Below are 16577 nucleotides of genomic sequence, written 5' to 3' on the forward strand. Positions count from 1 at the left end.
AACAAAAAAATAGGTAGTGGGTTTAAAACGAAATTCCATTGAAACTCAGGGGTTTCCTTTTTATTTCTATAACTATTTTCCCGATTAAAAATAAAATAATCGTTAAACCCTAAACCCGCTTCTTCTTCTTCCTCAACGCCGCGTTTGTTTTTGTGGTGTTTTTCTGCCACGCCGCTCTCTCTCTCCCTCAAACTTATTCTTCGACTTTCCTCTGAAGAACAGTCTTGCCTCAGTAGGGAGCATGAGTTCTTCTATAGTGTCACAGTTACAGGCTCTCAAGTCAGTGTTACAAGCCGATACAGAGCCTTCGAAGAGACCCTTCACACGCCCTTCAATTCTCTTCAGTCCTAAAGAAGCAGCTGATTTCGATATTGAATCCATCTACGAGCTCGGGCTCAAAGGTCTGTTCTAGGGTTTTGATTGTTCTCTTCTACTATTATGTAATTCCATTGAACAAGCTCAACGATAAATTGAATTCTCATCGTTATTTTTGTTAATTCAGGTCTAGAAGTACTTGGAAACAAAGATGAGAGGTTTAAGAATTACATGAACGACTTGTTTAGTCATAAAAGTAGAGAAGTTGATAGGGAATTGCTGGGTAAAGAAGAAAATGCTCGGATTGATGCATCAATCAGTTCGTATCTACGTTTACTCTCGGGCTATCTTCAATTCCGTGCTTCTTTGGAGACCCTTGAGTATCTTATACGAAGATACAAGTATGTATTTCCTTATTACTATTGGCTATGTATTTTTGCCTTTGTTCGTTCATCAAATTGTCCTAATTGCTCTATTTTGCAGGATTCATATATACAACGTAGAAGATGTGGTTCTATGCGCTTTGCCATACCACGACACACATGCCTTTGTCCGCATTGTTCAGCTACTTTCAACTGGGTGAGTATAATCCTTTGATTTGCTATTGAAGTTAAAGTCCCACGTTTTAGAAAATCGATTTGTAAACCTTGTTCTCATTTCGGGTTACAGCAATAGCAAGTGGAAATTTCTGGATGGTGTTAAAAATTCAGGTGCTCCACCTCCTAGATCGGTTATCGTTCAGCAATGTATACGTGATCTGGAAGTTTTGGAGACCTTGTGTGACTATGTAAGTGGCTAATTTTTTTTTCCGCCCCTAAAGTTGGTTTTGAATCACTACTAAACATCTTATATCTTGGTTACATTGTAGGCATCTCGGACTAAGAAGTATCAGCCTTCAAAACCTGTGGTTAGCTTCTCCACAGCAGTTGTTGTTGGGGTTCTAGGTTCAGTTCCAACTGTTGATGGAGATATTGTAAAGAGGATTTTGCCATTTGTGGACTCTGGTCTTCAATCCGGTGTGAAAGGATGTTTAGATCAACAGGTTTATAAAGTGGATTTTGCCTAATATTGTTTACTAATTGATTTTGTTATTCAGTTAAATGTGATTTATGACATTTTATATGGTTCTAGGCTGGAGCGTTAATGGTTGTTGGCATGTTGGCAAACAGAGCCATGCTCAATAGTAATCTTATCAAGCGGTTTATGAGGTCCATCATTGACACTGCTCGTGAACATGCCAAAGAATCTTCTGACCCCCATTCACTTCGGTTGTCATTTATGGCATTGATAAATTTTGTTCAGGTACAATAACTCCCTGTTATCATGAACTTCTTGCAATTTAATTTTTGATATCACGAATATGTAAACTTTTAATTGCGAGGTCAAACATATGTTTCTATTGCTCACTGAGAATTCAGCTCACAACTGATTGGTGTTGATTTTTTTAAACGAATTATTTTTCTGACTCAACTACAGTTGCAATCTGTGGACTTGATCCCAAGGAAAGCATTGGATCTTCTCAACGAAATAAGGTATTTGAATATGAACAGTATTCCCTCTTATGCTTTTTTTAATTGTAACTTACTAACATTTTTCCAACAATGGCTTCAATCTTGTGCAGAGGTATTTCTGGTGTTCTTTTGGGCTTGTCCAAAGAGTTCAACATCAAAAGATTCCTGGCAGTGCTACTGGATTCCTTACTTCTTTACAGGTGTATATCTGACACTGTTTTGTCATTTTCAAGCGGATGGATCTATTTTGTTAGTATTCATGTTTGACTTACTGTCATCTTGTTTGCAGTTCGTCTGATGATCAATGCTGCGAAGCTTTAGCTTCAATAATTGAGGCTGTTCCAGTAAACAATTTGGTTGATCATTTGATCTCCAAGGTTTTCTCTTTATGTATGACACAATACCAGAAGAACAGTGATTTTAGATCTTCTACATCTGGTTAGTGAAATGTCAACTACCCATGTCTTTGCGATTTGGGTGTTCATTTTTGAAGATTCTCTTTCAGATTCCTCTTTATATAACCACTATTTGCAATTTGATTGTAGGGAGCTGGGCCAAGAAAATTCTGGTTGTTGTAAGCAAGAAGTATCCTGTTGAACTACGTGAAGCGGTTTCGAAATTTCTAGAGGTCTGTGCTCCAACTCTCAATTAGTTATTTTCCTTTGTGTTTATATGGTCTACTGAGTCATCGAATTCTTGTTGCAGGCTACTGAAGGTCAGTCGAAGAAAGAGGATTTAAAGCTAGAGATGTTGTCTTGTATGCTGGATGGGAATTCAGACATGTCCAATCCGTTTGTGGATTCAAAATTGTGGTTCCGGCTCCACCATCCCAGGGTACTATAACCTCTAATCTCAGTTATGTGTTGAAAATTTCTATTTCCTTTTTTGCGCAAAACTGAGGGCTTGTTATAAATTATAGGCTGCTGTACGTTGTGCCGCGCTGTCTAGTCTAAATGGTGTTCTCAAGGATGATAGCTCTAAAGCAGAGGTATGTGTGGGGTACTCATTCCTAGTATTTTGTGACCTTTTTCTTTGCACTTCTTGTCATCTGATTATTCTTCAATTTCTTTTTACTCTCCATCCAGAACCTTGTCACAATTCAGGATGCTATACTGCGTCAGCTTTGGGATGATGATCTGGCTGTTGTTCAGGCTGCCCTGTCCTTTGATAAGTTGCCCAATATAGTAACCTCTTCTGGTCTTCTGGATGCTTTGCTTCATGTGGTGAAACGATGTGTTGGCATTCTCCTATCAGGTGACTGAAGATGCTCTATTCTTTTCTTAACTTGGTTCATGACTGCAAATTTCTATGTTCAGTCAATTTACCTCGCACCATCCATTCTTGTTGCAGGAGTATCACATAATGTTCAACTGGCAAATGATGTTGTTGCTTTGTCTCTTAAAATTGCTGTCTCAAGCTTCTCTAATCAAGCAGACTCTACTGAGAAAGTTACCTCCGCAATGTTCCCATTTCTCTTAATTCAACCGAAGGTTCTTTCTTGTTCTCTTCATTTTATACAGCTATGGCGAAAGTCTTTATTACTTCTGCTAATTGCTGTAATCATGTCTTTCAATAGACGTGGAATTTAAATCTACATGTGCTAAAGTTGGGGAAGGATGTTAACTGGCCACTTTTCAAGAATCTTGGTACTGATGCTGAGATGGTAAATATGAGTTTACGATTTTACTATCCTTCATACTCTAAGTCGCAATCACGAATCTTTTAGTGGTTGTTGAATATTATTATCATGTCATCTAAGAAACTCTTTGTTGCAGAAAAAGCTCCCAGATATCATGTCTACAAACTTATCCTCGATTAGCATGGATATTATAAACAATTTGGGGGAAGCACTTTCCTTGGATCCTGATGAGCGTAGGATTGAGCTTATTGAGAGTGCCTGCAACTTTAAGCTCTCTGAAGTCGTGAAAACATGCAGCAATATCAAATTGACAGAACAGGAACGTAACAAGTTGCAGGTTCGTCACTTCTTTACTGTTTTTCGTAAAAAAAAAACTTCCAGTCCTCCTTGGTATTTAAATATGTTAACTCGTTTTTTGTTTTCACACACTTGGTTTACTATTGTTCGTTGTTTGGAGATTTTATAAATGCTCATAATAACTTGTGAATTATCTCATATCAGAAGGGACTACTGATCCGTGAAAGTGTGTCCACATTGAACATGGATATCATTAACAAGCTGATGGACGCATTTATGATGCACCCTGCTGATTATATTCAGTGGCTTACTGTCAGTTGCCGAGATTTCACCTTGTCAAAGACACTTTTTTATATGCTGTTGATGCATTCACTGCAGAAGATGAATTCTTCATCTGGTAAGCTTCTGTCCATAGTATATGCGTTAACTATACATGCTGATGTTCACGTCTTTTATATTTCTAAGCATCGTAAAAAACTTTTTCTTATATGATAATCAAGATGTGATGCTGATGACTGTGTTTTCCTTTGATTTAGACCCTAGTCAATTTTTGGATCTCTTTGAACTTTGCTTTCCCGTTTTGAAGACTGAGTGGGAAGAACTTGAGGTCGAACTCGATGTTTCTCTGAAAGAGGTATAGTATTCTATCATCTGATGTAATATTTTCATTTATTGGTTGATACTTATATTATCTTGTTAGTTGATGTATCTTTGTATTACTTGCAGCTATTGAAAAGCAATTGCCAAGAACTCCTATATCAACTTCTTGACACCTCTGATTTTACTGCTCTGAATTCAAAGCTTTTGATCTGCTTGTTTTGGAAGTTGGGCGAATCATTCATTAAACTTGAACCCGCCCAAGATACTTCGGTGGGTGATGCTCAACATGATCTGGTAAATTTGATTATATCGAAAATTTTGCTGCCCAACCAATAGCAATGCTCATAACTGCATGTTTGCTACTTCACCTTTGTTTAGGTTTTTAACAAAAGGTTGTGTAGCGGACTTGAGGACTTGTTTTTCTTTTTTGCAACAACTCGGTCACGGCATGTCTTCAAGGAACACCTTCATTACCGTGTGAGAGAAGCCAAAGTCTGTCCCGTTTTGTTTCTATCCCGACTGATCTCACGAGAAGGTTTGCATGGAAATTTATATTTCCTTTAGTTGTTCGCTGATGTTATAAACCACTTGAGCATCTCCTATTTCCAGATGAATGTTTTTCCCAAGCATTCTCATGTCCAAATTTTTATTGGTTGATATTTCTCTCGCTGTTTTATGTCGTTAAAGGCTCATGGAATCTAGTACTGGTTTCTGTTTTATTTCCTCTCGTGTTTTCTTATGCTGCTTTTCCCTTCTTGCAGATGTTCCTCCTGGTGTCCAAATTGAAAGTCTCAAATGTTTTTCGTATCTTTGCTCTTGCGGGAATAATGAATGGTTGAATCGAATTTTCTCAAGCTTTCCTGTACTTTTGGTTCCCATGTCGAGTGCTAATCAGGTGACACCTGAAGTTTTTTTTTTTAATGGTATCACTTTCTGCATTATCTTCCTTTTCTTAAGAATTCTTTTTGATCTTGTTACCTTCACTCTGTAGGACCTTAAAGTAGCTGCCATGAATTGTATTGAGGCACTCTTCAATCTTCGGTGTCGTGTCGACTTTAGCAAAAAAAATGGTAACCTTTATTTGGTATGAGATGTCATGTTTTATCCGATCTTTTTTATTTACCCTTCTGAAATTTATTACCAGGGAGTGCTGCAATCTGTGGTAGTTCTTTTGATGAACTTTTGGGAATGATCGTGCAACAAAGGAGGCTTATATTGTCGGACAATAAGTTTCTCCCATCCTACTTGACATCGTTGCTCAGTTCAACCAGTAATGACCTTCTAGTGCCAGTTGACCTGCAAAAAAGGTACGCAGTGGTGTTTCATACTAAAACTAATCATAGTAAACTTTTATTTTACCTCAAAATAGTTGTCTAGTGACACTTTACTACCTTTTATTATTATCTCCACCACGATATAAAGTGCAAAAGAACATGGTAAATAACAGTAATACATAATTGTGATAAAACTTGCATCTGACTGAAAAAAAGCAATTGGATACATGTTTCTTACTTTTTTGAAATTCTGTCAATCCATTTACTCCATGCTTGATTGTTCTATTCTCATACTATATGTCGCCTCTTATTTTCAACTTTAGGTTTGATCAATCCACAAAAGAAAACATTCTTTCGGTCATTTTATTGTGTGTGAAAGATTTACCAGCTTATGGGAAGGTGTGTTTCTTCTACCGCTCTTCTCGGTTCATTTCCTTTCCTTTTGAAGGTCAAGTATCCTAATGGTTTGTGACACTTTTTTTTTAACAAGTATTAAACTCTTGTTTTTTTTCTTCTACAGCTAAGGGTCCTATCTTTGCTAAAAGATCTGGGCATCATGCTCCTGCGTGATGAAATTGTTAAGTTATTGTCTCAACTTCTCGATAAACGTAGTCAAGACTACTTAAAACTGGACAAAACTCTCCAGCCAATGTCAGACACTGAGGTCGATTTATTATGCCTTCTTCTGGAGGTAAATTCACTTTTCTCCATTCGTATCCGAGGAAACCTTAGCTACTTCCTTGCACTACAGTTTAAGAAAATTTCCCTTTTGCTTTTCTCTCTCTCTATGTCAGTGCTCCATGATGCGTTCAGCATCGTTTAAAGGGCAGTCTCTGGATGATTATATACTGAGCGCATTGAAAGTAAGAATAGTTCATTCTCTGATATTTTTCTTGGTTGCTTTGAGGCCTTTTTGTTCCAGTCACAGATGTTTGCTTTTGCAGGTGGATTGTATGGCATCAGAACGTTCTGCTATTATTTCTCCTTGTCTTACCATTTTGGAGAAGCTAAGCAATCAATTTTATGTTGGACTGAAGAGTGAGGTTCAGGTCAGTCTTAATGGCATAGTGTAATATAAATGCAATATCCATCTATATATATCAGGATGACTTTTAGAATAAGTTGATTGTCTTTTGTGGATCAGATTCGTTTCTTCCATATACTGGTGTCTATGTTTCGAAGTTCAAATGGCAGTATACAAAATGGTGCCAAAGAAGCTGTCTTACGCCTGAAGGTATGTTCACTATCTTTTTGTTCCTCAGATTCTTGGCTTCCTTTTTTCTCAAAGTCTTTTCTGATGGATAATGTAGCGCTTTTTTATCTGTCTAGTTTTCAAAATACATTATGGAAGAAATGATCATTTATTCTTCAAAGAATTTCTTCCTGTTGTATTTTTCTTTAATTACTTGGTATTTCATGCTATTGCAGATTTCTTCTTCAACGGTGGTCCATGCTCTTGATCATATCATTCAGCAGGATACTCTTGTTATTGGTTCTTTGAGCAAGAAGAAGAAACAGAAGAAAAGTTCAAAGTCATCTCCAGAAGAAGACGTAAATAGCGGGGAATTTCTAAGCGGAGAAAAGGCTCTCTCTTTCATTGCCGCGTTACTTGACATGCTGCTTCTAAAGAAAGATCTAGCTCACAGGTCTCTTGTAATTCAATATGCTTATATTGGCATGTACATTGTAAATTTTGGTAATCTGAGACTTTTTTATTGCCCAACTAAATTTTTAATAATTATTCTTTTGCTTAGGGAGTCCCTCGTAAGGCCCTTGTTTAAGCTCCTAGAAAGATCCATGTCTAAAGAATGGGTAAAAATTGCTTCTTCCGTTGAGGAAACATCAGTCCAACCTCCACAGGATGTTCGTGAAACAACTCCTGCCTCTATTTCTTCCATCCAACAGACATTGCTCTTAATCCTGAAAGATATTTTTGATTCTCTAAATATGAATCCTTTGAAGGTATGTTAATTTTTTTAATGCAGTTGATTAGTGATATTGCTGCCTGTTTTCTTTTCTTAATTCTCCTCTGATGGCAGGCTGAAATAGCAAATGAAATCAATGTCAAAATGCTGGTTGAGTTGGCTCATTCATCAAATGATGGAGTCACACGGAACCATATCTTCTCCTTGTTCACTGCAATTGTTAAATTTGTCCCTGATAGAGTTTTGGACCATATTATCAGCATACTTACACTTGTTGGTGAATCAACTGTGACACAGGTTTGTTAGTCTATATCTTCTTAGTCGTGTGTAAATTTCATTTTTCCTTTTAGAATCTTCAGATTTCTGTCTTTCTTAGCATTCCCCGATATTTTGTTCGTGCCTGTATCTTCCCTAACTGCTGGTTCGTTATTTTGATTTGTAGATTGATAGCCACTCGAAGTCTATCTTTGAGGGGTTTATATCAGTGGTCATTCCATTTTGGCTGTCCAAGACTAAGAGTGAGGAGCAGTTGCTGCTGGTAATTTTTCCCTAAATATTGTACGTTAAATGTAAAATCAATTGTCAACTAATATTTCCTATTTTTAATTTGATTTTTCAGATTTTTGTGAAAGTGTTACCTGATATTGTTCAGCATAGAAGGCGTTCAATTGTAGCTTACTTACTGGGGTAATGTTTAGATAATATTTTTTTAATGGGATTTTGTGTTTATAATCTGAAAATACTGAATGAAGATCCTTCATTTCTGCAGAGTTATCGGTGAACGAAATGGCTTGCCTACTTTGCTTGTCCTCTTATTCCAGTCTTTGATTTCAAGGAAAGGGTCAGCTTGGCTTGGTAATGCCAAGGCTTCTGAATGTCTTGCTTCTGTTGTTAAGAGAGAATGGGAGTATGCTTTTGCCGTGGAAATATGTGAACAATATTCTTCTTCAACATGGCTCTCATCTCTGGTCATGCTTCTTCAAACTATCAGCCAAGACAGCAAACAGTGTTTCTTACAGATGCGGATTGTCTTAGAATTTATATTCCAGAAGTTGCAAGACCCGGAATTTGCATTTGCAGTGTCACTTGAACCAAGAAATAATGTTTCTGTTGGCATCCAGGTAAAAAAAAAGCCTCTTCCAGCTTTTCTTTTTCATACATACTGTTGTTGCTAAACCACTGTGTCTATTCATATGCATGTTATTTCTTGGAATCGTTTGTTACCCTGTTCTCTGTTTTAGTGCTTTCGTAAATGTCCATTTTTAGTTAGTACTTCCTGTTAATTTTTTCAGCAAGAACTACAGGAGCTTATGAAGGGTTGTATATCTCTCCTGCAAGCTGTTGATGCGAAAATGGAGAAAGATGTGACTTTTGCAGTTAGAAATGAAATCAGAATGCGTATACATGATGTCTTAATGACTGTCACGGGAGCCATGGATCTGTCTATATATTTCAGGGTTGTTACTAGCTTGCTTCAGCAGCAGTTGGATCGTAATGGGACGAAAAAGGTATATGTTATTACCATTTAATAACAGAAGTTTTCGTAGTAATTTTGTAGCTTTAGTTAGTGAACATATTTCTACCAAAATATTCTTCCTTTTGTTTGCCTGGAAATAGCATTTCCATGTGAATTCCCTGGGGAATGTACAGATCCTTTGAAGTTGCCTTATTCTTTATTGGGGATTTTGCTCGTTGGCTTAATGTCTTTCTATGATACAAATGTTGCTATTATTTATGAATGCAGGTACTTGGACTTATAAGTGAGAGAGCTAAGGACACCTCTTCTTCTAAACTGAAACACAAGAGGAAGATTTCCAATCAAAAAGCAAGAAATCCTTGGTTGCATTTGGATGAGGTTGCTGTTGATTCTTTCGGGAAGATGTGTGAGGAGATTGTCCATCTAATTGATGAGACAGATGATGAGTCAGGTGTTCCAGCTAAACGAGCGGCCATTTCTACACTGGAAGTTTTGGCTGGCAGGTTTCCGTCTGGGCACCCAATATTCAGCAAATGCCTTGCATCTGTTGCAGAAGGCATCAGCTCAAAGAATTTGGGAATATCGTCAAGTTGTCTTCGCACAACTGGTGCACTGATCAATGTTATTGGACCTAAGGCGCTTGTTGAACTTCCACGCATAATGAAGAATTTGGTAAAACAATCGAGTGAAGTATCATCTGCATCCAAGAGTGCTGGAAACACAACAGCTGAAGAGCAGTTACTTATGCTGTCTGTTCTAGTCACTTTGGAAGCAGTGATTGATAAACTTGGAGGTTTCCTTAATCCTCATCTTGGAGATATTATGAAAGTCATGGTGCTGCATCCTGAATATGTTTCTGACTTCGACAAGAATCTCAAGTCCAAAGCCAATACAATTAGGAGGCTCCTTACTGATAAGATACCTGTAAGTTCTTCACATACATATATGAAGTTTTTTTTGCTTGAAGTGAATCTTAATAGTAACCCTTCTTCCAGGTTCGTCTTACTCTGCAACCTCTTCTACGAATATACGACGAGGCTGTTAGTTCTGGGAATGCAAGCTTAGTGATTGCTTTTGATATGTTAGAAAATCTAGTCGTGAAAATGGATAGATCATCTATCGTTAGCAACCATGGAAAGATTTTTGATCAATGCTTAGTCGCCCTCGATATTCGACGTCAAAATCCAGCAGCTATTCAGAACATTGATGAAGCTGAGAGAAGTGTAACTAACGCAATGGTTGCTCTCACAAAGAAGCTAACTGAGTCCGAGTTCAGACCTCTCTTTATTAGGAGTATTGATTGGGCAGAGTCCGATATTGTAGACGGATCTGGGAGTGAAAACAAGAACATCGACCGAGCTATATCTTTCTATGGTCTGGTGAATAGACTCTGTGAGAGTCACAGGTGAGTGAACATATTTCAAATACGGGGTATCCTTTACTTATGCTTCTAGATGATTAGAAAATTAACTTTAAGTTTTCTTACTTTGGAATGCAGGTCCATCTTTGTACCATATTTCAAATACGTGCTCGATGGTATTGTATCACATCTCACTAGTGCTGAAGCTTCGGTTTCAACCAGGAAGAAAAAGAAGGCCAAAATTCAGGAAACGTCTGACTCTATATCACCAAAAAGCTGGCATCTTAGGGCACTGGTGATTTCTTCCTTGAAGAATTGTTTTCTGCATGATACCGGCAGCTTGAAGTTTCTGGATACAAATAACTTCCAGGTCATTATTATCTATAAATTTTACTTTTTTTTGTGGATCTAACTCTCTTCCTTCCTATTGGAGTACTGACTTCGATTCAAATTATCTTCTTTCCACAGGTGCTACTTAAGCCTATTGTATCACAGCTTGTTGTTGAACCTCCATCTTCTTTAAAGGAGCATCAACATGTACCATCTGTGGATGAGGTTGACGAATTATTGGTTTCATGCATTGGTCAAATGGCAGTAGCCTCAGGCTCTGACCTCCTCTGGAAACCGCTGAACCATGAGGTAACAACATAATTTCGAGAAAGCGAGTCTCAGCTTATTCGATAGACTTTTAGATGTGTTATTGACTTGTATAGTTTACAATGATTAAGTTTTTTCAACTGACATAAAATCATATTGGTCAGGTGCTAATGCAAACGAGGAGTGAGAATCTACGGTCAAGGATATTGAGTTTGAGAAGTGTGAAACAGATGCTGGATAATCTGAAAGAAGAGTATCTTGTGTTGCTTGCTGAAACCATTCCATTCTTAGGTGAGCTACTCGAAGACGTCGAGCTATCTGTTAAATCTTTGGCTCAAGATATTATCAAACAGATGGAAGAGATGAGCGGTGAAAGTCTGACGCAATACCTCTGAAACACTTGAATACTACGAAACCGTTGATTCCCAATTTTGATTCTTTTTTTTGTCTTGTCTTGGTAGTAAATAACTAGATATGAAATACAACTTTCTGAAGTTAGGGTTTTTGAGATCGCTTGTAATGACTTTAGCATAGATCAGTTTATGTGGTCATTCATGTTCCAATGTATTTGCAGAATTTCAACATTGTTTTTCCATTTGTGAATTTAGTGTCATATGAAACAAGAAAGAAACTTAAATAATCCTTTTCTGTGAAGTATACTAACTTTGTTATAGGATATATCTATAAACTTTTATATATTTTGGCAGAAGATAGGGAGATGAATATATTTTCGTTTTAATCAAAATACATACTACTACATCACATTACACAAAATCTCTTACGATTTTTACCTTATTTTATCTCAATCAAGAATAGATAACGATAATTTTCGATCATAATCTGAGCGGAAGATAATCCATGATTCAGATTAAAAATGAAAGAACACAACAAATGAAAATTCCGACCCACGCGCTACAGGTCCTCTTAATTTTCCATTTACGCAAAAATCCCCAAACGGAGGGTTATAGACTTATAGTCCACGGATTATAGTCTCACGCGCTAAACGCGCCTCTGATGCGTGGGGTTTTGTATTTCCAATTCTTACACGCGTGTACGTAGTTCTGTTTTGATCTTTATCGACGTGATATATTTCGGATCCAACATTTTTTCCCTTTTGCTAATTCAGACCAATGGGCTTCAAATTCTGTCAAGTGTCATCCTTTGGATTGAATAACGATTCTCTCCAAAGAAAGACCAAACCCTCAGGCCCAATAATGCCAGCTTGGCACCAACCACATTATAATATTATATGATGCAATTCAAATTCTTAATTTAAAGTCAAATTTCCTTTTCGATAGTAATATCTTCCTTGATATAAAAGTTTACCAATCACAAACCAAAATCGTTTTTTTGTTTTCTCTTTGAATAAATTAATTTGATTTTCTTGGCTAAGGTGGGTCAAATTGAAGATTAATCCCTCTACAAATTCAATATTTCATTTTAGCCGTTGATTTGAAGTTTCTGGAGTTTCAATTGTTAGACAAGCGGTCCTGGATTAATCACCTTCTTCTCATCCACCTATTACCCTATTTCTTCGAAATCATAATTGCTCTAGTGAATAACTAAGAAAATAGCTCCTGCTTCCCCTCTAACGGGGTAAACTATATGTTACAATGAAATAAATAAATGGGTATTACACGTTTTAAAACCAATGGTTTCATCAATCAATCAATCAATCTTCTATGTCAACACCACCATCGTTTTCCTCCGTTGTGTTTTCCACTGAGGTCTCTTCTTTAAATAATTCTTCACTCCCCATGAGTTGTTCATATAGCTACCAAACGCAAGATGACAACATTATCAAAACCATAACTTAATGTGAGATTTGAGAGCAGTGTTTAGTAGTTACTAACCTTCAAGGCTGATTCCACTATCTCATTGTAGTTCAAATTTCCATCTGGACTAGGCATGGAACTGATAGTACCTCCATATTCACCCTGATCCAAATCAAAATTTAGTGTAATGACATTACTAATTGTCGAAATGAAGAGATAAATTCCAAATAACATTTCCCACCTTGACTAGCTCTTGCACGTATAGTGCTCTCCAGAGTAGAATAGGTTTTGCCTCACAAGTATCATTCTCAACAACGGAATCGCTTTGATGATTCTCGGGATCAGGCAATCTGATGAGATTACTCATGGCTGATAATAGCGACTTTATCCCTTGGTCATCGTTGTCACACAAAGTTGAAAGATATAAAACATGCCTGCAGCAGCAAATATATATGGCTTAAAGAACAGTTAAAGCGAAGCAAATGGGAAAGATCATCTTAGGTTAAACCACAACTCACATGTCAGCAGGACAAACCGCTAAACCACTACCAAGCTGCATAACCCGAATTGCAGTTAGCTGTTCAGGAAACAAAGCTACGAGGAAAAAACTATCAATGTTAGAACCTTCAAAACGCAAAAGACGATATACATGTAAGTGAAACAACTAACTAGTGGGTCTTAGTAATTATCTTACATTTAGGTGGATATACGATAAGAGCGTTTGATACATCAGCTTTCACAGAACCTCTAATGACACATATTCCTCTTGATACTTTCTCCTTATTGATCAACGCCTTTGGGACAAGAACACTGAGAGTTTCATTTTGCTGATCTGTCAATGACGACAGAGACTCTAATCCAACAGTAACACATGGATCCAGAATCAACTTTTGGCTGAATATCTCTTGACCAGAAGCTAATCTAACCCCTTTGTAACCCCCAGTTTCCTGCAAAAACAGAGTTTAAAATAATCAAGTAAGAATCCTTTCGTCAACAAAACCAACTATACTTATCTTATGATACAACTGTCAGCTCACTTGCCTTGTCTAAAAGCAGAGCAGTAATAGGCATCCGGAGAACCTGTGAAAACAATGAAAGACCAAATAAGTAACAAATAAGTAACAAATACCACAGCAGCAACACAGTACACAATGCAGCAAATTGTTCCAAACGTACATAGATACATCCTTTGACAGCAGCCCGACGACAAAAGGCTTGTGGAAGTTCTCCTTGTCCATAAATTGGGTATATCAATGCCCCAAGTGCGTTAGAAAACCTTATGTAGAGAATAAAAAGGGTCAGAAGCTAAACTATACTCAGTATAACCAATGAGAACGACAATGATAAACAGATAAACCAATAAGAAAGATGATCACAAATGCGTAAGAGCCAAAGAATGACCTGCCCATAGATATGATGTATAGAGCCATTCGATCTATGCCCTCTTTGGTCTTGAGTAAATGTCTACAAGTTTCCATATTGTCTTGATCATAATCTAGCATCGCAATGGCATACAAGATGATCCTACACAGAAGCAGAGGAAACAAAACCTTACCTTTCAGAGACAAAAATTCTGAGATACATTAAGCAGACAAATGTGCAAAGAGCTGAGATTATCGGAGGCTATACGATTTGATTTTGGGTGGCAAACGCATCTTTGTCAAGAAGTCCACAAATGGACTCTCCATGTCTTCCTCCGATATCTTGACTGTTGTTGTATCATCATTTTCCGTAGACGAAGCCAAGTGACTCTGAACAAGCTTGAAGAATTTCATGAGCTGATTCTTCTCCAACAGAGTCAAGCTCTTGTCCTTGAAAATCGCAGCTCTCGAATCCGGCACATTTCGTAGCTCACCGCTCGAATCCCCGACGAAGCTCGCGTCGATACTCTTGAACTCAACGTAATTGTTAGCTCCTGATTTCAACATGAGATTAATTGATTCATCGGCACAGAAGACAACCCTAGGACCACACAAGTCAACGTTGAATCTTCTAGAGTGTTCTTCGAGGATCTCCGATTCGAAGCTCGAAATCTCAACGGAGGAATACAAGGATCGGTTAACGAGATCCACGGAGATGAAGTCATGGTTGTTTGACGGAGGGAGAGGAGGAGATGACGGCGGCGGAGGAGAAGAAAAGGAGTTTGAGTGAAGGAAAGAAGTGAGATCGGGAAGAGAAAGAGAGGCGAAGTGAGAGCCGTAGAAGGGGTTAGGGTCGAGGTGGAGAACAGAACTACCGGAGGAGGAAGCAGCGGCGGCTAAGACGGACTCAGAGACTCCGGTGCCGACGATAATGAGATCGTAGTTAGAAGGGTCAAGCGGCGGGTAAGGAGGGATGTCGATCATGGTGGCTCGAACCGATTTGGGTATCAAATAAGAGATGAGTAAGAATCGAGGAAGATTTAAGAGAAGAAGAAGGAGTTTCTTCTTACATGTACAAACAAACGTAATGGGCTTGGATGTGATTGAAAGATATATGAATTGGCCCAACGTGGCCCATCTTCTTAATTCGTATACTGGTTTTTTTAATGGAGTTTTTTTTTTGTTTACATAAGCGATTTAATTGAAGAAAATAGAGTTTATACTTTCTTTGTTCACTTTAGTAGTCACCTATAGAATTAGTGTAACATTTTGCCCTTTTTTTTTGAATATAAAGAATGTGTATATCTTGAAAAGATATTGTTAGTTAAAGATTGGGAAGATTTCTTTAGTCAGCTGTGATTATGAAAATCCTCCAACAATTTTTAACTAATGATCGATCTGATTATATCTCTAATGACAGCAAATAAAAGAAAACAAGATATTAAAAAAAAAAAGAAGCTAAAAATGGGGAAAGTGTCTGATCATAATATAAAAAGGTACTCTCAAAAATAATATTTTACATATATGCTTCGAAATTTGTCAGATTTGAATTAGCTTAATTTAACGAATCCAATTGCATGCTCGTTCACTAAAATTGATCACCAAGATCGAAGACCTACGCCAATTTAGAAATGTTAGATTCTAATTTCTACGCTCCACATTATCATCACCATCATCAAATTTAATTTAGCGCATTAGAGGGGAAAAAAAAATGAAAAGAAAGGAGAACAACAAAGATATTTCGGTCAAACAAAAAAGACTGTACGTGTGTAATGTAGCAATAAAGATTCCTCTCCCTAACGGAAAGGACTGTTTTATATCAGTCTGCAACTTTTACAGCTGGGAATGGAGGAAACTTTTTTAGTTTGAGTTGTTTGTTTTCTTCCTTCATCTTCATCACCTACACTCTTTTTTTTAGGGTTTCCATTTTTAGTCGCTTCTCCTCTTTTCCAGTCTTCATATCTTCTTCTCTTATGAGCTCTTTTCCACTTTTCATTTCGTCTGTGTTCTCTCTCTCCTGAATCCATGGCCGAACCACCCGTTCCACCTGAAATATCCGTTCCATCTGAACCACCTGTTCCACTAACACGCTTAGAAAGGTTCGAGAGTTGGCTTGAGCAGAGAATTGTTAGTATCAGTCACTTTTGCCGCACGGCCCATCTCTTAACTGCTCAGATCCTGCTAAGCTTTGCTTTTGCAGCAATTTGTGGATCCCAGACCCGAAATCAGAGGCAGAATTTCAGAGCCGTATTTATCACTACCGTTGCTATCGGGTTAGTGAATCTATTAACACTGGCAATGTGCTCTACTTGACTGAAATGAAAAAATAACTAAGATTCAATAGTCTCTAATTGAGACGATCGTATCGCATAATCATGAAATTCCGCCAACATTTTGATTACGATTCAGGTCATCTTATCTAGCATTTGCAAAACCGTTAATTATG

At 37.6% G+C, this 16577-nt stretch overlaps 2 protein-coding genes across 3 annotated transcripts; one reads left to right on the forward strand and one right to left on the reverse strand.

Annotated features, from left to right (window-relative positions):
* Positions 1–134: 134 nt before the first annotated feature.
* Positions 135–11649, forward strand: LOC9318545 (uncharacterized protein At3g06530). 2 transcript variants are annotated; one of them, XM_021031112.1, is made up of 40 exons: positions 135–401; positions 503–716; positions 799–894; positions 985–1102; positions 1184–1357; positions 1447–1617; positions 1792–1847; positions 1937–2026; positions 2116–2264; positions 2372–2454; positions 2532–2660; positions 2746–2814; positions 2912–3080; positions 3177–3316; positions 3403–3489; positions 3602–3802; positions 3967–4159; positions 4299–4396; positions 4489–4656; positions 4741–4897; positions 5124–5257; positions 5354–5432; positions 5507–5669; positions 5960–6035; positions 6157–6327; positions 6431–6499; positions 6581–6685; positions 6781–6870; positions 7065–7282; positions 7391–7598; positions 7676–7858; positions 8004–8099; positions 8181–8248; positions 8331–8682; positions 8854–9069; positions 9306–9962; positions 10034–10443; positions 10537–10768; positions 10867–11037; positions 11160–11649. In XM_021031112.1, exons 1-40 carry the CDS (start codon positions 242–244, stop codon positions 11388–11390), a joined length of 6651 nt encoding a protein of 2216 aa, XP_020886771.1. In that variant the 5' UTR covers positions 135–241; the 3' UTR covers positions 11391–11649. The 2 variants fall into 2 exon arrangements, with proteins under 2 accessions (XP_020886771.1, XP_020886772.1); XM_021031113.1 differs by having other exon boundaries at positions 242–401; positions 4489–4632; positions 11160–11390.
* A 770-nt stretch (positions 11650–12419) lies between these two features.
* On the reverse strand, positions 12420–15170 carry LOC9318546 (rab escort protein 1). Its single transcript, XM_002884543.2, has 9 exons — positions 14400–15170; positions 14172–14294; positions 13947–14046; positions 13812–13850; positions 13465–13717; positions 13289–13364; positions 13012–13204; positions 12849–12932; positions 12420–12769 (listed from the first exon to the last, which is right to left on the reverse strand). Exons 1-9 carry the CDS (start codon positions 15113–15115, stop codon positions 12668–12670), a joined length of 1686 nt encoding a protein of 561 aa, XP_002884589.1. The 5' UTR covers positions 15116–15170; the 3' UTR covers positions 12420–12667.
* Positions 15171–16577: the final 1407 nt, after the last annotated feature.

The sequence above is a fragment of the Arabidopsis lyrata genome, assembly GCF_000004255.2.
Source record: "Arabidopsis lyrata subsp. lyrata unplaced genomic scaffold ARALYscaffold_3, whole genome shotgun sequence".
Taxonomy (NCBI): domain Eukaryota; kingdom Viridiplantae; phylum Streptophyta; class Magnoliopsida; order Brassicales; family Brassicaceae; genus Arabidopsis; species Arabidopsis lyrata.

Excerpts from the sequence above, each read along its gene's own strand:
- LOC9318545 (XM_021031112.1), top strand. The coding sequence starts at position 242 with ATGAGTTCTTCTATAGTGTCACAGTTACAGGCTCTCAAGTCAGTGTTA. Across the intron at positions 402-502 it reads CTACGAGCTCGGGCTCAAAG|GTCTAGAAGTACTTGGAAAC; the intron begins GTCTGTTCTAGG and ends TTGTTAATTCAG. Across the intron at positions 3,490-3,601 it reads TTGGTACTGATGCTGAGATG|AAAAAGCTCCCAGATATCAT; the intron begins GTAAATATGAGT and ends TCTTTGTTGCAG.
- LOC9318546 (XM_002884543.2), bottom strand. The coding sequence starts at position 15,115 with ATGATCGACATCCCTCCTTACCCGCCGCTTGACCCTTCTAACTACGAT. Across the intron at positions 12,933-13,011 it reads ACGTGCAAGAGCTAGTCAAG|GGTGAATATGGAGGTACTAT; the intron begins GTGGGAAATGTT and ends GATTTGGATCAG. Across the intron at positions 12,770-12,848 it reads TAGTGGAATCAGCCTTGAAG|CTATATGAACAACTCATGGG; the intron begins GTTAGTAACTAC and ends TGCGTTTGGTAG.